This window comes from Panicum virgatum, chromosome 3N (genome assembly GCF_016808335.1).
Source record: "Panicum virgatum strain AP13 chromosome 3N, P.virgatum_v5, whole genome shotgun sequence".
Classification (NCBI taxonomy): Eukaryota; Viridiplantae; Streptophyta; class Magnoliopsida; order Poales; family Poaceae; genus Panicum; species Panicum virgatum.
The window spans coordinates 4014351-4037721 of NC_053147.1; the positions used below are offsets into that span (position 1 = coordinate 4014351).

The 23371-nt window shown below is 54.6% G+C and overlaps 1 protein-coding gene and 1 long non-coding RNA gene across 2 annotated transcripts; one reads left to right on the forward strand and one right to left on the reverse strand.

Moving 5' to 3' along the window:
* Window positions 1-13552: 13552 nt before the first annotated feature.
* LOC120666660 lies at window positions 13553-15545 on the reverse strand. The gene is made up of 2 exons (XR_005671832.1): window positions 15417-15545; window positions 13553-13887 (listed from the first exon to the last, which is right to left on the reverse strand). It is a non-coding gene; the product is annotated as an uncharacterized LOC120666660 (long non-coding RNA).
* Window positions 15546-15989: 444 nt separating this feature from the next.
* Window positions 15990-17150, forward strand: LOC120667187 (leucine-rich repeat extensin-like protein 5). The gene is made up of 3 exons (XM_039947253.1): window positions 15990-15995; window positions 16146-16388; window positions 16872-17150. Exons 1-3 carry the CDS (start codon window positions 15990-15992, stop codon window positions 17148-17150), a joined length of 528 nt encoding a protein of 175 aa, XP_039803187.1.
* The last annotated feature ends 6221 nt before the right edge of the window (window positions 17151-23371 follow it).

The window sequence follows — 23371 nt, forward strand, 5'->3', positions numbered from 1 at the left end:
TTGGGGCCCCGACAAGTGGGCCCAACGTACTGTGCAGCATACTGCGCAGAGTACTCAAATGGCTATAGTGGCTGCGAATCTTTCCTCCGATGTGCTTCCATGCCCTGCTGACTCTCCGACGAAGGGAGGTCTTCTCTTGTCCCGTCAGCAAGGTGTCCGTTGGGGGAACGTAGCTTGCGGCGTGACCTGTTGAGGCTATTATGTAGGCGTCATAATGGGTGAAGCCGAGCCGTCGTATCCATCTGTTATGGCAGACTGACAGGCGCGGCGTGGGCGGCGCCAACAGCTCCACTATGCACCTTGATAATACGCGATCAATAGTGCCCCCTGGTCAAAGCATCGCCTCGGCTTCTGCTGCATCAATGCGGACGTTCACCTACCACAATGAATGCAGTGGTGGGTGAGGCTTAGTATGGAGACCAAGCGGCCTTGTATACGTGTCTGTGCTTGTAGACACGTGTCGGCTCCGGACCACCTCGAGGCAGGGTGTCGACTTCTTCCCTTAGTGTGGGGTCCGGTTACTATGCAGGCGGTCCGGGACCCCATGAGGGGTCCGGGTCTCCCGCGGGGGTCCGGACTCCTCGGGAGGTCCGGAGCCCCGGCTGTTCGGGCTGAGCGCCTGCCTCTTCCGGGACACGCGGCATTCCTGGACCTTTCCCAGTCGTGAGACAGGTCCGGGACCGTTGCCGAGAGAAACAGGACTCCGGACCACAGGGGTCCGGCTGTTTGGACGTAGTCAAGGATAATTACAAGGCCCTTGCCTAGACACAGCAAGAGGGGGTACCCTAGTCCTGGGGTACCGACAGTGGCCCCCGGGCCCACCTCAGGAGAGGTACGAACCCTCGGGTGGGGCCTCTATCGTGATGTGTTTCTACGCAATTTGATTGCGTTGGTGTGCTCATGGAGAGAGCGGGTGTCCCGGACCCCTGAGGCCGGTACACCTGTTGCCAGGTTCAGGTACTGAGTGCTCTCCACAGGGCGATGAAGGTGTAGGCTTAGGGTACGGAACCAAGCTAAGCGGCTACTCAGACTTCGGATCGCTCAGAGAGTAAGCACCACTTCCCGGACCTGGCTCTTGCCGACTGTGGCGAGCGGTCTCCGCCGGAGCGGGCCACCGGAGTGGACTTGGAGCGACCGTGGCGAGCGGTCTCCGCCGGAGCGGGCCACCGGAGTGGACTTGGAGCGACCGTGGCGAGCGGTCTCCGCCGGAGCGGGCCACCGGAGTGGACTTGGAGCGACCGTGGCGAGCGGTCTCCGCCGGAGCGGGCCACCGGAGTGGACTTGGAGCGACCGTGGCGAGCGGTCTCCACCGGAGCGGGCCACCGGAGTGGACTTGGAGCGACCGTGGCGAGCGGTCTCCGCCGGAGCGGGCCACCGGGGTGGACTTGGGTTATTGCTGACGAACCAAAGAAAAATGTCACCGGACCTCACAGTAAGGTGCAAGAAACCAAGCCTTATACTAGAAGGGAGCCCGGGACCTCTAAAGACAGCAGCCTCGGATACTAGAGTACTTGTAACAAGGTAGTGAAGTACGTGAGCTTAGGGTACATTACCAGGCTAAGCTACGCGGAGCTCCTCTACCCCAGGATACGAGTACCACTTCTCCAGAGCAGGTCCTTAGGGGTCCGGACTGCCTTCCAGCTAGAAGGGGCGTCCTCACCTGACTTCAAGCCGGCTACTTAACTTGGATCGCTAACAAAAGAAAAAACTCTGTTTGGGGGGAAGAGACGGTTAACCAAGAAATAGCCAACCAGAACGAATGAATGTAATTAGAGTGGAGTCGAGACAAGACTAAGAAAATAACTCTCCTTTATTATTGTGGTTATCACGGTATACATCAGAGATCGGGATTACGAGGTCGGACCTCCACCGCTCCGGACCGCTTTTTGCCTGTTTGTGTGATAGGGCCATGAGGGGTCCGGGTCTCCCGCGGGGGTCCGGACTCCTCGGGAGGTCCGGAGCCCCGGCTGTTCGGGCTGAGCGCCTGCCTCTTCCGGGACACGCGGCGTTCCTGGACCTTTCCCAGTCGTGAGACAGGTCCGGGACCGTTGCCGAGAGAAACAGGACTCCGGACCATAGGGGTCCGACTGTTTGGACGTAGTCAAGGATAACTACAAGGCCCTTGCCTAGACACAGCAAGAGGGGGTACCCCAGTCCTGGGGTACCGACAGCAGGTCAAGACGAGCAATTAACCTACACAACTCAGTACGAGCTACTTCTGGTTTGTACTCCCAAAGGTGCACAGAGCCATCAGGATTAAACTTAAGTTGAGATTGAGTCATGGCATTACGAGATTTCAAAACAGGGCATATAGGAATGTGCTGCTTCAAGTGACCAGTACCATGGGTTGATTTACCAGTGAGGTTTTTCTTGCAATGCTTGCATCTAGCACCAGTTCGACGTTCCTTACCATCAATTACCTCATAGATCTCATCAAAGTCTTTCCAGACCTTGGAGGTGGACGCCCTCCTCTTCCTGGTCGAGCCAGACTCAGTGGCAGCGGCGGTGCTCGCACTGCCAGTGCCAGATCCAGCGGCGGTCCCCTGAGGAAGGCCTTCTGGATCCAGGTCGATGGCAGCATTGCTGCCAAACAGCTCAACGGCATCCGCAGATAGGTCATCCTCATCATCTCCGCGAAAGCCCATCGACCGCAACTCATTGTTGTAGGAGTCGTAGGCGGCCATCGCCGGTCTTCGGTCCCTCACGGCCTGCACAAGGAGGATGTGAGGGGGATTCGTAAGGAAGAAGGAGAAGAAAGGCGAGTTCTGACTTACCTTTGGCCGGAGCACCGAAGACCGAAGTTGCCGTCGACGCCCTCACCGGAGTTGCAGGCCACACAGACTCGCAAAGAAGGGAGAGGAGGATTCGTGAGGAAGAAGTAGAAGAAAGGAGAGGGGGGAGGTGAGGGCCTGAGGGGAGCGGCGGATCTGACCGAGCAGAGTCGGAGGAGGTCCACTGGAGCGGCGGATCTGGCCGAGGAGAGGCGGAGGAGGTCGGAGAGCGGCGGATCTACGCCGGACAGGTGGGGTGCAGGTCGGGGTGGAGCAGATCTGGCGAGGAGCGGGGGAGGTGGAGAGGCGGAGGAGACGAGGCGGCGGCCAGGCGGGCGGGGAATGGAGGGGGCTAGGGTTACCGGCGATCCGCACGACAGGAGGAGGTCGGAGAGCGGCGGATCTACGCCGGAGAGGTGTGGTGGAGGTCGGGGTGGAGCGGATCTGGTGAGGAGCGGGGGAGGCGGAGGAGACGAGGCGGCGGCCAGGCGGGCGGGAATGGAGGGGCCGGAGAGGTGGGGTGGACGGTGGAGGTCGGGGACTCGGGGTGGAGGTGTGGAGCGGATTTGGCGAGGAGCGGGGGAGGCGGAGCGCGGAGGAGACGAGGCGGAGCCGCGGAGGAGCCAGGGCGGGGAATGGAGGGGGGGCTAGGGTTAACGGCGCCCGCGGCCGCCCCTTCCCCCTTATGTGGCCGGCCGGCTCGGGCTGGCGGGCTTCGTGGGCTTCGTGCTCACGGGCCGGCCCACGTGCCGAGTCGGGCCGGCCGCTCACCGTGCCGGGCCGGGCCGGGCCGGCCCACGTGCCTGCGGCGCGGCCCAGGCACGGCACGACGCCCGTGCCGGGCCGGCCCGGGCCCGTTTACCTCCATGCCGGGCCGGGCCGTGTACCGGGCCCAATTCTCGTGCTTCGGGCCGACCCACGGCCCACGGGCCTGATGGAAAACTATACAGGCAAGAGAAGAGAAGGCCCAGCAGCAGTCTCCGTCTGCCCAGCGCGATGGGGTCTGCCCCGAGCAACAGCCGCCCTAAGCGGGAGGAGCCGGACCGGCGCGCGCAAGCAGAAGAGACAGGGCGCGCGAGGCGGGAGTGGCGCGGGAGGGTGGGATGGGATCTGAGCGGGATTTGGGGGGAGATGCCGAGTGCGGAGGGAAGGCAAATATGCATACCGAACGGGGAGAGATGCAGTAGCGAGGGGGAAGAAGAGGCGCTTGGTAGCGTATTTTTTGGGATGTTTCTCCTTTTTTACAGATGCATATCTATTTGGCTATTCTGTTGGAATTGCTCTAAAGGGACTTGCAGTTGCAGAGCAATCAACTTGCTGGCGGCGCGTGGACAACACCGGTCAACCGACGAAAACCACTCTTGCGCGACCCCCCGAGAACGAGAACGGGTGCGAGTCTGCAGAGTCCGGGCCGCACGTGTTGGATCGAACGGCCTACAGATGGCTGTCCACGAGCTTCGTGCCTCCTCCCGCGCTCGCCGCCGACAAGCTCTGCTCGCCAAGCAACTGCTCCAGTTTCTGCAGTTGGTCTTGTACCATCGGGGCAAGCCGCCACTGGTGACTCTGTTCGGTGCTGCGTCTGGGCGGCGTACTACCTTAGCTTCCCGTACGTGCCTCTTGCCGCCCGAGCCGTGTCGCAGTGATGCTGCGGTTCCCGCGCCTGTAGTACTGGCTGGTGGCGGCCTTCTTCGCCGCCGACCGACCGCGTGAGGTTCGAATTGAAGCACGGCGCTCACCCTTCACCGACGGTGGTCATCGGACCCAGGACCGGCGATCCGTAGTCGCCGTGGGCTCGCTGGAATCGCACCGGAGCGCCGTGTCCGGAAGCGCGGCGCTCCAAGGCATGGAACTGTGGCTCATCCGTTGTTCGCCGCAGCGGGCAGGGCGCCTGCCTGCCGCCTGTCCAGTTCCTCCGGCCGCTGGCACTACAGCTCTATGGCTACGACCACTTCGGCGACGCCCGCGTCGTGGTGGAAGCCGGCGTGTCCGAAGCTCCAGGGCGCGATGGGGCTGCCTCCCGAGAACGATAACGACCAAGCCAGACCGCGATCTTGGCCAATCCAGGCCGCACATGCCGGATTGAACGGCCTCCAGGTACCCAAGGGGTGGACGGTAACATTTACCGTCCACCCCCCGACCTCGGTAACTTCACGCCTACTAGGCTCGCCAGAGCGCCGCCGCGTTCCCACCGCATACCTGCTCCCGGAGGCCGGCGTCCATGGCGGACCCGGTTGCATCGGCCACCGGAGTAGTTAGAGGCGCATCCAGTGGCCTCGTTGACGCCGTCCTGCGCCACGCATTCGTGCCCAACGCCGATCCCGTCGCCATGGTGGCGTTGCCGATGAGACGACGACGCAAGGTGTTTTTCTCCGGCGGCTGGAGCTCGGGGGACCCGGCCGGGGCGTCTGATTCGGCCCTGCTCACTCCAGATTGAGTCGAGATCAGAGAAGGCGGCAATGCCTTCATCATCGGAAGCATGCCTTTTGGGGGGAGATTGGTCGCGATTGAAAATTCAGCGCCAGATTAGCTGCAGTCCTGACCTCCAGATTAATAGCAGCTATGCCATGTCATCTACTGACCACCAGTGAGATGGATGCAGGTTCTTCAGCCTGCAGAACGTTGATGGAAGCCTTTGGCATAATGCTGAACAATCTGAATTCTGAAACGACTGAAGCAGGTGCGAAATCGATTTGCACAACAATTAGAATTCAGAAGCTTTCTGTCGCTCACCGTTGGAAATGATTCAGCAGCTTGAGGGCTTGCGGCGGGGCGTGGAGCGCCGGTCGATGAATAGGCGGCGCGCCGGACATGGAGCCCTGCCCCCTAGGTCGCCGCCGCCTGGCGCCTCCAGTACACGGAAACACGCCGGCAGCCGACGAGGGCCCGCCCAGCATCCCCAACCAATGGCGCGGACGTCGAAGCCATGGAGACCGCCCTGAGGAGTGCGTTCCTGGACGTGTGGTCCAATCACAGCCTCTGCAAAACAGGCGAGCTCCATGGTTTACTTTATGGCTGCCTCGGACGCCGCGGCATGCCGGCCGGCATCCCCGGCGCAGGGCACGAAGACGCGCAGAGGTCGTTGCCGGTTGCGCCGGCTGTCGTCGTCGACTATACCCCCGGCCGGGATTCCATCGAAATTACGCGGCGGCTGCACTGCCCTGCCGGCGTGCTCGAGCAGCTTAGCCGCTGTAGAGCTCCGCCGCTCGCCATGCTGGCGCATTGCGCTGCGCCCGACCTCCGTCCGGCTCTCGAGACCAGTAAAGACCAAGTCAGACTGCGACCCTATCAAATCCGTGCCGCACATGTCTGACCGAACGGTCTCAATGACCCAAGGGGTGGACGGCAAATGAACTACCGTCCACCCCTGACCCCGGCAGGCCCTACACGAGCGCCGCCGCAGCTTCGTTCTCCGGCCCGCCACACCGCCGCCGCTACCCTCCATATTCCTCCAAGCAATCATCCGCTAAACTCTTGTGCTCCCCGCAACTACTGGGCGCCGCGAGCTTGTGCTCGCACGCTGGCTGGGCATGGGCGCATGGCGGACATGGTTCTCGCGCGCGCACCTCGCATTCGTCTTCCCCCAGAACGTGCGCAGCTGTGAACGCGAGGGAAGTGGCTCGTACCTCGGTTCGCCCGAGCATCATCGTGTTCCATCCGAATACTTGATCCCGGAGGCCGACGCCGTCCATGGCCTACCTGGCTGCATCGGCAATGGAGTAGGTACAGCCACGGGCACCGACCTCTCCATTGCCGTCCAACACGAGCGAATATCGCGCCGCGGCCTCGCCGACGCCGTCCTGTACCACTCATTCGTGCACAACTCCGGTCCCGACGCGACGGTGCTCATCGGTGTTTTGCTCTGGTGGCTAGAGATCGTAGGACCCAGCCAGGCGTCTGATTCAGTGGCACAGCGAGCGAGGCTGTCTCCTTCCAAGACAGCAATCGTCGCACCTCAGCCATGGAGACCGTGCTGAGGAGCTCGCGTCTCTATGGCGGCTTCGGATGCTGCTGCATGCCGGCGTGTCCGCGCACGACACAGTCAAGATGAAGATCGAGCAGAGCCTGTCTTCTTCGTAGGACGATGCCCCGCCCCGGCGTCTGCCGAAGGATGCAGCAGCGCCGGCACTGCCGGCGTCCTGGAGCAGCGTGGGCGCCGCCGAGCTCCGCCGCTCGCCATCCTGGCGCCATGCGCCCGACGAGACTGGAAACGACCAAGTCAGACCGCGACCTTGTCGAATCTTGGCCGCACATGTCGGATCGAACGGCCCACAGAACCCAAGGGGTGGACGGTAATTGAAATACCGTCCACCCCCGACCCCCGCAACACCGTCCACAAGCGCCGCCTCCGCTCGGTGCCCCGGCTCGGCACGCCGCCGCCGCGTTCCCGCCGCTGCCCGCCTCCGTATCCTCGCTCCCGGCCGCCTGCGTCCATGGTGCTGCGCCATCTGCGGCAAAGTCGACAGCTAACAAGCCAAACACGTTCGTGCGATTGGTGCAGCGACTGCGAGAGGCCAGGTCGGCCAGGACGAAGGCATACCGCCCATGTCAGTGCCGAATGTTTAGCTCTAGACCAGACCTCCGCACGCACGCATGCTGTTCCGGCGGCTCGAGCTCTGCTCGTCACGCTCGATGGCTCAGGAGTCAGGACAAGAGAAGACGACGACGCCCATCATCAGAACTTGAGTACCATGCCGCGGCTCACTATTAAATTCCTCTGACGGACCACAATTGGTTGCAACTGAAAATTCAGACCACTGATGGAGCAGACTTCACTCGAGCAATACCGTCCACCCCTGCCCGCATACCTGCTTCCCGGAGGCCAACGCGCATGTGTTGCATCGGCCACCGGAGTAGTTAGAGGTGCAGGCACTGGCCTCCAAGGCTCCAACTAGGGCGACGACCGCGCCACGCATGGCAAGGATGTGGCCTCGCCGCGACATGCCGGCCGGCATCCCCGGCACAGGGCACGATGACACTCGGAGGTCCCTGCAGGTTGCGCCGGCTGTCGTCGACGAGTATACCCCCGCCGCCATCGAATGAACACGGCGGCTGCACTGCTCTGTCAGACTTCATTCTTCAGTCAGAAGAGCAATGCCGAGTAGTCTTTGACACAAGACAAGTAGCTTCAGAAGGTGAAATCGACTTGTCCGACAATATAATACATCTGGCCTGGTTCCCAGTAATTCTTCCCAGGTCCGTGTGGAAGCTTTTAACGTATCTTAAGAACAGTGTCAGATTGTTTTTTTTTTTAAAAAAAGCTGGTGGCACCAAAGGGAAAATAGCATCAACAGAAGGAACCATGCAATTATGACAAACACAGGATCTTCGCTACATAAGAACAGACAAATTTTGAAAAGAAAAACCTATATTGATCAGTTTTTTCACTCGAGGTGTTCCTCATCAGACTCGATATCACTCGATATCAGACTAGATTTTGAAAAGAAAAACCTATAGCATCAACTCGAGTTTGTTTGGGATAACCAGTGTGATCAGACTTTCCAGACTTCAAGAAAGCTTTTAACGTCGGCCCCTGTTCTGGCTCAGTCAGATATCACTCGACCCTTCGATGTTTATTGTGATGCATCAGGTACGGGCCTCGGCTGCGTCCTTATGCAAGATCAGCGGGTGATTGCTTATGCTTCCAGAGCACTTAGGCGACACGAAGAGAATTATGCCACTCATGATTTGGAATTAGCAGCAGTGGTACATGCACTAAAGATCTGGCGTCATTATCTTCTGGGTAATCCTGTGCATATATACTCTGACCACAAGAGCCTCAAGTATATCTTTACTCAGAATGAGCTGAACTTGCGCCAGAGACGGTGGTTGGAATTGATTAAGGATTATGATCTGGAAATTCATTATCACCTGGGTAAGGCCAATGTTGTGGCAGATGCATTGAGCAAAAAGTCAAGTTGCAATTGCACCTCAGCAACACCTATGCATGCAACTCTATGCCAAGAGATAGAGAAGTTGAATCTGGCTATAGTAGCTGAGGGTACACTTACCAATATTACCCTCACTCCAACACTGCGGGATCAAATTATTGCTGCTCAGAGAAATAATATTGGCACGGAAAAGATTAGGCAAAGGCTCAGGGAAAGTGACCCTCGTGTGGCATATTTTCAGCTTGATGGCGAGGGTGTGTTATGGTTTAAGAATCGGCTGGTAGTACCTAAGGATTTGGAACTTCGGAAGCAGATTTTTGATGAGGCTCACCTTTCTAGGTATTCCATTCACCCGGGTAGTAACAAAATGTATCAAGACCTCAGGCAGCAGTTCTGGTGGACCAGGATGAAACGGGAAATCGCGAAATATGTGTCCGAGTGTGACACCTGTCGGAGGGTTAAGGTGAGCCACTTGAGACCAGCCGGCCCTTTGCAGCCCCTGAGTATTTCCTCCTAGAAGTGGGAGGACATCAGTATGGATTTCATTGTCGGCTTACCCAAAACCTCCAAGGGGTATGATTCGATATGGGTTATTGTGGATCGTCTCACTAAAACCGCACATTTTCTGTCGGTAAAAACCACACATACGACAAAGCAATATGCCCAGTTATATCTGGATCGTATTGTGTCTGCATGGAATTCCAAAGACAATCATTTCAGACCGGGGTGCTCAGTTCATTGCCCGATTCTGGGAGCATTTTCACGCGGCCCTCGGCACTCAGCTCCTCCGCAGTTCGGCTTATCATCCACATACCGACGGCCAGACATAAAGGATAAATCAGATATTGGAGGACATGCTTAGAGCATGTGTGCTCACCTATAATCAAAAATGGGATGAGTGCTTACCATTGGCCGAGTTTGCTTATAACAATAGTTATCAAGAAAGCATCAAGATGGCTCCATTTGAGGCCTTATATGGACGGAAATGCAGAACGCCATTGAATTGGTCAGAAGCTGGGGAGAGAACTTTCTTTGGGCCCGATATGGTAAACGAAGCAGAAGAGCTGGTTCGGGTTATTCAGGAAAATTTGAAGATTGCTCAATCCCGACAAAAGAGTTACACCGACAAGAAGCGTCAATCTATCCTGTTTCAAGTGGGGGATCATGTCTATCTGCGGGTATCTCCAATGAAAGGGGTTCAACGATTCGGTGTGAAGGGAAAGCTCGCACCTCGCTATGTTGGGCCTTTTCTTATTAGTGAGCAGTGTGGACCAGTGGCATACCGCCTAGAGCTTCCTGCTCACTTATCCGCGGTTCATAATATTTTCCATGTCTCCCAGCTCCGGAAGTGCCTCCGTGTTCCAGAAAAGATGGTTGGCATCGAGAAATTGCAACTAGAGCCCGATCTTGTCTATCCGGAGCAACCAATAAAAATTGTTGATTTCAAGACTCGGGTTACTCGGAATCAAACCAGCAATTTTTATAAGGTTCAGTGGAGTAATCACTCCGAGCGAGAGGCTACTTGGGAGACGGAGGACTTCATTCGGTCTAAATGTCCGGAATTGTTACAAATGTATCAAGGTACTCACCAAGTTCCATTTTCCTCAATCTATCACATCCATTAAATCTCGGGACGAGATTTCTTTTTGGGGGAAAGACTGTAACACCCAAGTGTTAAACTTGGGTTTAACTAGCTAACTAGTGACCAAATTCTCTCGGTTACAAGTCGAGTCGCAAATCGACTAAAAACTCGATTTCAAATCCTGGAGCCAGCGGAACCCGGATACTCCGGGCCTGGAACTTTATATCTCTTGTTTTGGTCCTTTTACTGTTTCCAAACGTTATAAACTCTCTCTCACTCTCTCCCGTGCTCTCTCTCACCCCAATCCCTAGAGACCCAAAACCCTCCCTCTACCCTTGATCCAAGGCCCACGGGAGCTTCACTTGGGTGGTGGATCATCTATCCCGCGTGCTCCATCCCTGGACGGCTTGGGTTCAAGCCCTTGGTGCAAGGAAGAGCTTTCCCCCAAGGTAAATAAGCTAGGGTTAGGCAAGTCCCGTGTTCTAGGGGGTTTGAATCGATTTCCTCCGGTCAATCATCTTCTTATGAATCAATCTACTAGGGTCTAGGTGGGATTCGATTTTTGAAGGTTGGTTTCGCTAGAAATCAGAGTTTCAGTTTTGGGGGCGAAAGTTGTGCCAAACCCGGATACTCCGGGTATTATCCCGGATTCTCCGGAAATGTCGTCCCGGAAACTCCGGGTTTAGACCCGGATACTCCGGGTTTGGGAATCCGGATGCTCCGGATATTAGTCCGGATATTCCGGGTTATGCAGAGTTATGGGCGTTGGGTTATTCGGTTAATAGTAATTATGATAGGTTGGGGTTAATTTCAAAGTTTCAAATTATTTTGCATACATTCTCATATCATTGCATTCGTGTAGCCGCTGCCGCCGAGGGAGCCGTGTACGAGGTGGTTGCGGAGCCACAGGAGCCGCAGGGGCAAGCCCCGCAGGAGGAGGTTCGCGGGGAGTCGGCCCAAGGCCCAACTCACCCCAGTGTTGAGCAGCAGACGCAAGGCAAGCCCTGGTGCACATCCTATTATTTTAAGTTATGACACCTATATATGTCTTTAATACTTGTGCATTAAGTTCAAGAATTGTTTGGAACCCTAGTTGCATGATCCCTAGGATTCCCTGAGATATACTAGTATGTATAGGACGATAGTAGTGCTATGCTTAATGTTTGCGGTAGAAGACAAGTGGTCTCCTGCGCTCGCGAGATATAGGATGTTTAGAAGTCGAGTAATTTTCAGTTACTCGCAAGATATAAGATGTATTCATATTCCAGTACTTGAGTTGTGAGTTTGATATTGAATAAATGGAGAATTTAGACCGGACGGGAAATGATGAGGAGACATAGGTATGGCAGCAGGACAGGGTTTCTGGGTGTCTTAGTCCCGTCTATGTCGGTTAAGGACCGGTCGTTGTGGTAGTGCTGATCGGGGATTGAATTGTACTAACCGCATGCCGGGAGTAGGAGGTAGTCGAAACCGGTAAGCCTAGTACTGCCTTGCTTCGAAAGTACAGGACTCCATCTCACCTCCTGGGGTAGTCGAGTAGTCGTAGAGAATTGGGGATGCATGTATTACCTTTGGTGGTCTCATGTTGAGCTCGGCTGACCATATGATGGTGGGGCAGTCCTGTAGTTCGAGGCGGGGAGGGGAAGGGTTGGTGCGTGTGGTCCGACGGGGCTTATACGTGCCGTGTTGGTTAGGTCCACCTTACAAGGTTAAATCAGATCGATTCGCCGTGTCTCGCGGTTATGAGGGTCTTGATATCTTTGTCACCTCGTAGAAATGAACTAGAGATGTTAGTGATAAATGATGAAATTATTTTGAATCATTATTGTAATTCTCCAACATGATTGTGTAGATATGCCAACATTAGATGAGAGTCTTTCTATATAGAACTTGTGGCTAAAACATTGAAAGTAAGAATTCAACCTTAGATGCTTTTATGCAAAACATCCACCAGCCAGAGAGCCTTGCATGTCTAGATATGTGGGCTAAGTTATACCCACTGGTCGGGTAAGCCTTGCTGAGTATTAGAATACTCAGGGTTTGTTGCCACATTTATTATTACAGGACACCTGGACGTCGACTTCTGCCCCTATTGTGTCAAGTTCATCCGCCGGGATGCAGAGGGGTGGCAGGTCGAGGAGCGAGACCCTTAGACTAGGGCTTTGTCGGGATGTACACTCGTGGGCAGAGTGTTCAGCCTTTCTGTTGTTGCGCGGGCCGGTCTGACCGGTCATGGTTAGTCAGGGCTTTTGAAGGCTAGAGTAGTTGTAGGATCTATTCTATTTGAATTTCAGTACCTCGGATGTAAAGTTTGTAAATTATGCAACTTTTGTAAATTATGTATATATTTGAACTCGGGTTGTAAAACCTAACGTTTCGTCCCCCTATAGTGTTTGTATTTTCAAGTATTATGTTGTGCTTGTACCATCTGCGCCCACCTTCGCGTGGGACTACCGGTGTTGTTTCGATCGGGCCGTGGGTTGAGAAAGGATCGCCAAATTAAGCCGTTAAGCTAATGAGCCTGATGTGTTCAAATGACGGCCATTACGCTTAATTAGAGTTTTAATTTGGCGGTTCCGTCACAACTGTTCCGTTCCGTTTTGTTTGTTCGAAGACGGCGATATCAGCCGCAAGACAGCAAGTGTAAGGAACTTTTCTCTTTCAAAAAAAAAGTGTATGGAACTTTTCTTTTTAGTATGAGTTTTTTTTTCTTGTTCTTCGACGGCATGTTAGGATTGAACTCTGTACTTTAAGTGACATTTCAATAGAATTCTACTATCAGTGCCGTTACAAGTTTTAGGAAACGTTATTTCGAAGTTTGAGGAAGTAACAGTCTAAGAGGTCGGCAGTAAAATAGTGAAGATAAATATCCACATCTGACAGACCTAGTAAAAACACCCGGTTATGTACTCGTAGGGATTAGTTTGAAGTTTTTACAGATTTTGGAAAAGAAACTAATGTGTCACAATACAACAATTTTGATAATTACAAGTTGCGAATTTTATTACTTTTGTTGCAAACAAAAATGAAACCCATAGCAAGCCTAAAAGAACGAGAGAGAAATGTGATGACGCGAAGAGCTGGGCCTACTTAATAAGTAAAGGCTCAAAGGGCCTCTAGGGTCCAGTCATTTATCACCCTCCAGAGCAGAATTTCGGGCTAATCATCATCTTCTGAATAATGAGATGATGATCACCCACCTAATTGTCACAAACACTACCAATCAGCATACATATCAAAGGTTACCTGATTGAAAATTTCTTGGCAGCACCAATCTTTCATCAAAGTCATAAGAGCAAACTCTTACTCGGTAGCGAACAATTATCAGTACTGGTGTCAAAAGTGCACACTTATATGATCACTTAATCAGTGGGTTTGTTCCTTTGCATAAAATTCATACCTTCACATGAAAAGTGGCCCAAAATATGCACCATTAACCTCACGAAACAATGAAAGGGTACTTACAGACACACAGTCCTGAAGGGTTCAAATGGAGCAAGGATAATAGCACAACAGGTACAAAGAACTGTACAAACAAAATATAAGTGACTCGTTGATAGGGCAGAACAGGCTTGTCCCTGATTATATCCCATCCAATTTCTCCTCATTCCAGCTTCTCAAGCTCGCCCATCCTCTCTATAATTGCCTGAAAAATATGCAAGTATACGACTTCATGTAAAGCAAAAAAAGCTTGTCTTGTTTTCCAGCATAAAGTCTGGAAGTTGCAGTGAAGTTCTCGGAAGAAACATGGCACAACAAAATTCTATATACATTTATGTTGACAACTAGAGATGCAGGTGGTGAACTCACTACATCAGCTCATTTGCTTGCCTACATGCATGCATGCATCCATCCATATAATTATTTCAAGTGTGTTCTGGGTTGACCTGATGACCTATGTTGCCCGGATACGCGGATACAGATACCGGTACGCGATACGGGGATACTCCGATATGCCATTTTTCCAAAAACAAGGATACGGGGATACGTCAATATATATATATATATATATATATATATATATATAATAAAAATAAATAAAAGTTTCAGGAACTAGAATGTGAGAAAATAGAAGTTCCAGGGACTATAATGCGTCATAAACTCATATATTCATATGTTCTATAATTATTAGAAAAGGAAAGGGGCAAAGGAAAAAAGAACCAACCTTATCTTACCTGTTCGTCTGTTCCATGAATGGATGTCGGTCGTCTTCTTCCCCAACCTCCGGCATTCTCTCTCTCTCTGTAGCGGCCAACTTCGGCTGCCGCGGCTCATCCTCTCCCTCTCTAGCGGCCGCGCGGGCCGTCCAGAGGCACGCTCCGGCGGCCGTGGCGGCCCGCCAGCGGCGAGCTCCAGCAGCGCAACACCACCCTAAATAGTGTTTTAACAGATGTGCGGGCCTCTGTTTGGACAGGCCGCGCAGCCGCTGGAGCAGTAGGAGGCACGGACGGGTGGGCGGGCGGAGGTGACGGCAAGGGAGCGACGAGCGATGGGGAAGGAGCAGGAGGAGGCACGGGCGGGTGGCCGGGCGGCGGTGACGGCAAGGGAGCGATGAGCAGCGGGGAAGGAGCAGGAGGAGGCGTGGGTAGGTGGCCGAGCGGCGGTGACAGGCTGACCCAGAACAAACAAAACTTGCATCCCAATGAATTCATTGTGAGATGGGAAATAAAAGTTCATTTAACCTAGAGCTGTCCGGGAGAATCGCAAATGGTGCGGGTATAACTAGAGAGAGAAATAACCAGAGAGAGAGAGATGGGTGATTTATCAAGTACAGTGAATGATCTTATGTTTTGACACCAAAACAAATTAAGGGCGACAAGATTTAGAAAAACTGAGAAATGTTTGTAGTCCGAAGAGCACCATTTTGTAGAAGCCCATTTAGCTTGACTCCATGCAAACTGACAATACTCATGATATACATTCAACTGATCTCAGTTAAAGATAGGATAGTAGGTGCATAAAGGAAATCCTTTTATCATTCCAGAACTCCTATGTTCAAGAAAAAGTTATATTGTACCTTTGACTTCTCACTAACTTAAGAAATTGCTAATTGATTTTCTAATTATATTCTGTTACATCATATGCTGGGAAACCAATGGAAGCTTCCATCAATATTGCTGGTACAAATAATGCATAGGTGACAGCAATATGTATTATGATGGGAAAAGGTAGTACCCTTTTGCTTGTTTCTTGAAGCTCTCCAGCAAGAATAAACTCATCCAATATCAAGTAGACCTATAGCACACAGCCAAAAAGGTCAAAAAGCAAATATGCAAACGAATTTCGGCTACAAGAACAATTTATAGTTCTGTTATCGTGATGTCAACTGTGTATTATACAGATCATTGACGTTTTGGAATAGTTGGCTCAACCTGCTGTATACCAAAAGAAATAGAAACATCCAAAGTTATTTTTAAGAAAGCATGCATGGAGTACCCATAGCCAAAAAGTTCGCTAGCAGTTTTGATTGGGGCATACAGAGCGTTAATTAAACATAGCTTTTTGTTACTGAAGCATGCGTGCATTTTGACACAGAAAAGGAAAGGATATATACCTCTTTCTTCATATAGGAGAAGCAAGAACAATACATTATGTTATCTCACAAAGATTTGGCCAACAGTTGGCTTGTTGCTGCCATTCTCATCATCAAATGGTCCAGCATTATATTACAGCGCACGACAAGTAGAGCGATGATGTGACAACCGGCCCGTATCTGATTGCATATCTTTGCTCGTGACCTTGACAGCTATGCTGGTTACTCGTATCCGTTTTATAAATATGCAATGCAATCACGGTCCTGCAACCACAAGTTCAGTTAAATTTCAGTTGAAATCGTACGTGCTCTCGAATAATAAATCTGCAGTGAAACGTTATGAATTTGTCGTACTATATATCCGCTGGCAGGAGAAGACGGGCTACTTCTTCTGCCTGGAGGACCGCGCCCTGCTGTGCCGGCCCTGCGACGTCGCCGTCCACGCCGCCGGCGCCCACGTCGCATCCCACCGGCGCTTCCTCATCACCGGCGTCCGCGTCGGCGGCGGCGTCGTCGTGAGCCCAGCCACCAGCAGCGGCAACGGGAGCAGCAGCGCTCCCGACAGCTCCGGCAACCCGACGACCTTGCCCGACAAGGCGCGGCCATCGTCGTCGGTCAGCGCAGCGGCGGCGACAGAGGGCCTTGGCGGTCAGCAGTGGCCGTGGAGTGAGTTCTTGGCGGACGACGTTGGCGTTGGGATGGACCATCCGGACCTGTGCTGCCCTGCCGAGATCTCCGAACCTGGCTCGTCCAGCCTGACGGGATGACATGTATGTTCAGAGATCACTAAGCTAATAAGCTGATAATACTTCATGGCATCAACTGATCCAACAAATGTAGTATCAGCCTATCAGGTGATTTTGTTAGCTTTAGCGTCCTGTGGACCATCTACTTCAAAGTCGAAACAACAAATTAACAGAGCATCGAGCAATCAAATTGCGGTGTCAATGTATCTGATTGATTGGTACGGTCTGCCGGTGTGGCGGCGCTCCGGCGAGGCGCTGCATTAAGCGGAGGATCGGAGTGCTTTACCCTGACACGGGGATCGAGGGGTGTCTATTTATCGCTTTAAGCGATTTCTCCGGCTCCCATTGCAGAAGGCACCCCGCCCCGCCCCGCCCCGCCCCGCGTCCTCCGCCCCCGCACCTTCGTCCTCTGCCTCGGCCGGCGGCTCTAACCGCCGCCCCGGCCGCCCACCAACCACCGCCGGCGCATCCCCGCCCTCCCCTAACCTCTCCGGCGCCATACCCCCGCCCGGGGACCTGGCCCGGCAGCTGGCGCCCACCACCCCGGCCGGCGGCGCTCCGCCGCGTCGCCCGCCCACACACCACCGCCCACCGCCGGTCGATTCCTCCCTCCACCACCTTCTCTTCTAAGTCCGGTGGACATGGAGCCCTCCGCCGCCGCCGCCGCCACCCCCAACAACCTCGGATCCTAAGGCCGCCGCTGCCCTCCACCACCCTGGGCGCCGGCGACCTTGCCGGCAGCCGCTCCCCCCACCAACCACCCTCGCCGGCCACACCCTGCCCCTCCCCCCTCCCCTAGCTCGCCGGCGGGCACTCCCCGCTCCCCTGGCTGGAGGTAGAAGATAAACAGTACCTTCTGCGATAAATAGACACGGCGGGGATCGACCCTAAGAGCACTCTAACAGCTCACGTATAATTTTAGCTAGAATTGAAGATTTAGGGGTACTTAAAAAAATAGAAAGCTTACAACAGGGTGGGGTAAACCAAAAGACTCTGTATCTTTACTCTCTATATTTAAAAGTGGGCCCTGGTGCGTGGACGTTGCCGCTAGCACACGTCGACGCCGCCGCGAGCAGGCGCGTTGCCGCAAGATCGAGGCCTGGAGCTACGTTTTGTCGCCGAGCAGGAAGGAGCCTGAGCAGGACCCTCGTAGGTGCAGCACTGAAAGAAGGTCGCCGTGTCTCAGGTACATCTCGTCATCTGTGCTTTTCACAATCTAAAAGCTAAAGCATATGACCTAACTCACGTATTTTAACTCAACAGCAAGCAAGATTTGATCTTGCCTTTAATCAGATCAAGGACACAACACTTATGTTTTCTAACAACGAAAGCAAGAGCGCGAACTACCCACCTCGACGAAGTTGGTGAACTTGGGGTCCCGGTTGACCACGAGCCGATGCACCTGGATTCACATCAACCAAGAACCAAGAAAAAATCACCACTGGATTCACATCTCGTCATCTGTGCTGCACATGCAAGAGAAGAGAAGGCCCAGCAGCAGTCTCCGTCTGCCCAGCGCGGTGGGGTCTGCCCCGAGCAACAGCCGCCCTAAGCGGGAGGAGCCGGACCGGCGGCGCGCAAGCAGAAGAGACAGGGCGCGCGAGGCGGGAGTGGCGTGGGAGGGTGGGATGGGATCTGAGCGGGATTTGGGGGGGAGATGCCGAGTGCGGTTCCCGCGCCTGTAGTACTGGCTGGTGGCGGCCTTCTTCGCCGCCGGGCAGGCGGACACCCCCTCGGAGAGCTGCAAGGTCGCCGCCGACCGCGTGAGGTTCGAATTGAAGCACGGCGCTCACCCTTCACCGACGGTGGTCATCGGACCCAGGACCGGTGATCCGTAGTCGCCGTGGGCTCGCTGGAATCGCACCAGAGCGCCGTGTCCGGAAGCGCGGCGCTCCAAGGCATGGAACTGCGGCTCATCCGTTGTTCGCCGCAGCGGGCAGGGCGCCTGCCTGCCGCCTGTCCAGTTCCTCCAGCCGCTGGCACTACAGCTCTATGGCTACGACCACTTCGGCGACGCCCGCGTCGTGGTGGAAGCCGGCGTGTCCGAAGCTCCAGGGCGCGATGGGGCTGCCTCCCGAGAACGATAACGACCAAGCCAGACCGCGATCTTCGCCAATCCAGGCCACACATGCCGGATTGAACGGCCTCCAGGTACCCAAGGGGTAGAAGGTAATCCACCCCCCGGCCTCGGTAACTTCACGCCTACTAGGCTCGCCAGAGCGCCGCCGCGTTCCCACCGCATACCTGCTCCCGGAGGCCGGCGTCCATGGCGGACCCGGTTGCATCGGCCACCGGAGTAGTTAGTGGAGCATCCAGTGGCCTCGTTGACGCCGTCCTGCGCCACGCATTCGTGCCCAACGCCGATCCCGTCGCTATGGTGGCGTTGCCGATGAGACGACGACGCAAGGTGTTTTTCTCCGGCGGCTGGAGCTCGGGGGACCCGGCCGGGGCGTCTGATTCGGCGCTGCTCACTTCAGATTGAGTCGAGATCAGAGAAGGCGGCAATGCCTTCATCATCGGAAGCATGCCTTTTGGGGGGAGATTGGTCGCGATTGAAAATTCAGCGCCAGATTAGCTGCAGTCCTGACCTCCAGATTAACTCCAGATTAATAGCAGCTATGTCATGTCATCTACTGACCACCAGTGAGATGGATGCAGGTTCTTCAGCCTGCAGAACGTTGATGGAAGCCTTTGGCATAATGCTGAACAATCTGAATTCTGAAACGACTGAAGCAGGTGCGAAATCGATTTGCACAACAATTAGAATTCAGAAGCTTTCTGTCGCTCACCGTTGGAAATGATTCAGCAGCTTGAGGCCTTGCGGCGGGGCGTGGAGCGCCGGTCGATGAATAGGCGGCGCGCCGGACATGGAGCCCTGCCCCCTAGGTCGCCGCCGCCTGGCGCCTCCAGTACACGGAAACACGCCGGCAGCCGACGAGGGCCCGCCCAGCATCCCCAACCAATGGCGCGGACGTCGAAGCCATGGAGACCGCCCTGAGGACTGCGTTCCTGGACGTGTGGTCCAGTCACAGCCTCTGCAAAACAGGCGAGCTCCATGGTTTACTTTATGGCTGCCTCGGACGCCGCGGCATGCCGGCCGGCATCCCCGGCGCAGGGCACGAAGACGCGCAGAGGTCGTTGCCGGTTGCGCCGGCTGTCGTCGTCGACTATACCCCCGGCCGGGATTCCATCGAAATTACGCGGCGGCTGCACTGCCCTGCCGGCGTGCTCGAGCAGCTTAGCCGCTGTAGAGCTCCGCCGCTCGCCATGCTGGTGCATTGCGCTGCGCCCGACCTCCGTCCGGCCCTCGAGACCAGTAAAGACCAAGTCAGACTGCGACCCTATCAAATCCGTGCCGCACATGTCTGACCGAACGGTCTCGATGACCCAAGGGGTGGACGGCAAATGAACTACCGTCCACCCCTGACCCCGGCAGGCCCTACACGAGCGCCGCCGCAGCTTCGTTCTCCGGCCCGCCACACCGCCGCCGCTACCCTCCATATTCCTCCAAGCAATCATCCGCTAAACTCTTGTGCTCCCCGCAACTACTGGGCGCCGCGAGCTTGTGCTCGCACGCTGGCTGGGCATGGGCGCATGGCGGACATGGTTCTCGCGCGCGCACCTCGCATTCGTCTTCCCCCAGAACGTGCGCAGCTGTGAACGCGAGGGAAGTGGCTCGTACCTCGGTTCGCCCGAGCATCATCGTGTTCCATCCGAATACTTGATCCCGGAGGCCGACGACGTCCATGGCCTACCTGGCTGCATCGGCAATGGAGTAGGTACAGCCACGGGCACCGACCTCTCCATTGCCGTCCAACACGAGCGAATATCGCGCCGCGGCCTCGCCGACGCCGTCCTGTACCACTCATTCGTGCACAACTCCGGTCCCGACGCGACGGTGCTCATCGGTGTTTTGCTCTGGTGGCTAGAGATCGTAGGACCCAGCCAGGCGTCTGATTCAGCGCCACAGCGAGCGAGGCTGTCTCCTTCCAAGACAGCAATCGTCGCACCTCAGCCATGGAGACCGTGCTGAGGAGCTCGCGTCTCTATGGCGGCCTCGGATGCTGCTGCATGCCGGCGTGTCCGCGCACGACACAGTCAAGATGAAGATCGAGCAGAGCCTGTCTTCTTCGTAGGACGATGCCCCGCCCCGGCGTCTGCCGAAGGATGCAGCAGCGCCGGCACTGCCGGCGTCCTGGAGCAGCGTGGGCGCCGCCGAGCTCCGCCGCTCGCCATCCTGGCGCCATGCGCCCGACGAGACTGGAAACGACCAAGTCAGACCGCGACCTTGTCGAATCTCGGCCGCACATGTCGGATCGAACGGCCCACAGAACCCAAGGGGTGGACGGTAATTGAAATACCGTCCACCCCCGACCCTCGCAACGCCGTCCACAAGCGCCGCCTCAGCTCGGTGCCCCGGCTCGGCACGCCGCTGCCGCGTTCCCGCCGCTGCCCGCCTCCGTATCCTCGCTCCCGGCCGCCTGCGTCCATGGTGCTGCGCCATCTGCGGCAAAGTCGACAGCTAACAAGCCAAACACGTTCGTGCGGTTGGTGCAGCGACTGCGAGAGGCCAGGTCGGCCAGGACGAAGGCATACCGCCCATGTCAGTGCCGAATGTTTAGCTCTAGACCAGACCTCCGCACGCACGCATGCTGTTCCGGCGGCTCGAGCTCTGCTCGTCACGCTCGATGGCTCAGGAGTCAGGACAAGAGAAGACGACGACGCCCATCATCAGAACTTGAGTACCATGCCGCGGCTCACTATTAAATTCCTCTGACGGACCACAATTGGTTGCAACTGAAAATTCAGACCACTGATGGATCAGACTTCACTCGAGCAATACCGTCCACCCCTGCCCGCATACCTGCTTCCCGGAGTAGTTAGAGGTGCAGGCACTGGCCTCCAAGGCTCCAACTAGGGCGACGACCGCGCCACGCATGGCAAGGATGTGGCCTCGCCGCGACATGCCGGCCGGCATCCCCGGCACAGGGCACGATGACACTCGGAGGTCCCTGCAGGTTGCGCCGGCTGTCGTCGTCGAGTATACCCCCGCCGCCATCGAATGAACACGGCGGCTGCACTGCTCTATCAGACTTCATTCTTCAGTCAGAAGAGCAATGCCGAGTAGTCTTTGACACAAGACAAGTAGCTTCAGAAGGTGAAATCGACTTGTCCGACAATATAATACATCTGGCCTGGTTCCCAGTAATTCTTCCCAGGTCCGTGTGGAAGCTTTTAACGTATCTTAAGAACAGTGTCAGATTGTTTTTTTTTAAAGCTGGTGGCACCAAAGGGAAAATAGCATCAACAGAAGGAACCATGAAATTATGATAAACACAGGATCTTCGCTACATAAGAACAGACAAATTTTGAAAAAAAAACCCTATATTGATCAGTTTTTTCACTCGAGGTGTTCCTCATCAGACTCGATATCACTCGATATCAGACTCAATTTTGAAAAGAAAAACCTATAGCATCAACTCGAGTTTGTTTGGGATAACCAGTGTGATCAGGCTTTCCAGACTTTAAGAAAGCTTTTAACGTCGGCCCCTGTTCTGGCTCAGCCAGATATCACTCGACCCTTCGATGTTTATTGTGATGCATCAGGTACGGGCCTCGGCTGCGTCCTTATGCAAGATCAGCGGGTGATTGCTTATGCTTCCAGAGCACTTAGGCGACACGAAGAGAATTATGCCACTCATGATTTGGAATTAGCAGCAGTGGTACATGCACTAAAGATCTGGCGTCATTATCTTCTGGGTAATCCTGTGCATATATACTCCGACCACAAGAGCCTCAAGTATATCTTTACTCAGAATGAGCTGAACTTGTGCCAGAGACGGTGGTTGGAATTGATTAAGGATTATGATCTGGAAATTCATTATCACCTGGGTAAGGCCAATGTTGTGGCAGATGCATTGAGCAAAAAGGCAAGTTGCAATTGCACCTCAGCAACACCTATGCATGCAACTATATGCCAAGAGATGGAGAAGTTGAATCTGGCTATAGTAGCTGAGGGTACACTTACCAATATTACCCTCACTCCAACACTGCGGGATCAAATTATTGCTGCTCAGAGAAATAATATTGGCATGGAAAAGATTAGGCAAAGGCTCAGGGAAAGTGACCTTCGTGTGGCATGTTTTCAGCTTGATGGCGAGGGTGTGTTATGGTTTAAGAATCGGCTGGTAGTACCTAAGGATTTGGAACTTCGGAAGCAGATTTTTGATGAGGCTCACCTTTCTAGGTATTCCATTCACCCGGGTAGTAACAAAATGTATCATGACCTCAGGCAGCGGTTCTGGTGGACCAGGATGAAACGGGAAATCGCGAAATATGTGTCCGAGTGTGACACCTGTCGGAGGGTTAAGGTGAGCCACTTGAGACCAGCCGGCCCTTTGCAGCCCCTGAGTATTCCCTCCTGGAAGTGGGAGGACATCAGTATGGATTTCATTGTCGGCTTACCCAAAACCTCAAAGGGGTATGATTCGATATGGGTTATTGTGGATCGTCTCACTAAAACCGCGCATTTTCTGCCGGTAAAGACCACACATACGACAAAGCAATATGCCCAGTTATATCTGGATCGTATTGTGAGTCTACATGGAATTCCAAAGACAATCATTTCAGACCGGGGTGCTCAGTTCATTGCCCGATTCTGGGAGCATTTTCACGCGGCCCTCGGCACTCAGCTCCTCCGCAGTTTGGCTTATCATCCACAGACCGACGGCCAGACATAAAGGATAAATCAGATATTGGAGGACATGCTTAGAGCATGTGTGCTCACCTATAATCAAAAATGGGATGAGTGCTTACCATTGGCCGAGTTTGCTTATAACAATAGTTATCAA

Bases quoted from the DNA above. Each gene is read 5' to 3' on its own strand.
- LOC120667187 (XM_039947253.1), top strand. The intron at 16,389-16,871 runs GTCAGCGCAGCG...CTCCCATTGCAG, and splicing joins AGGCGCGGCCATCGTCGTCG to AAGGCACCCCGCCCCGCCCC.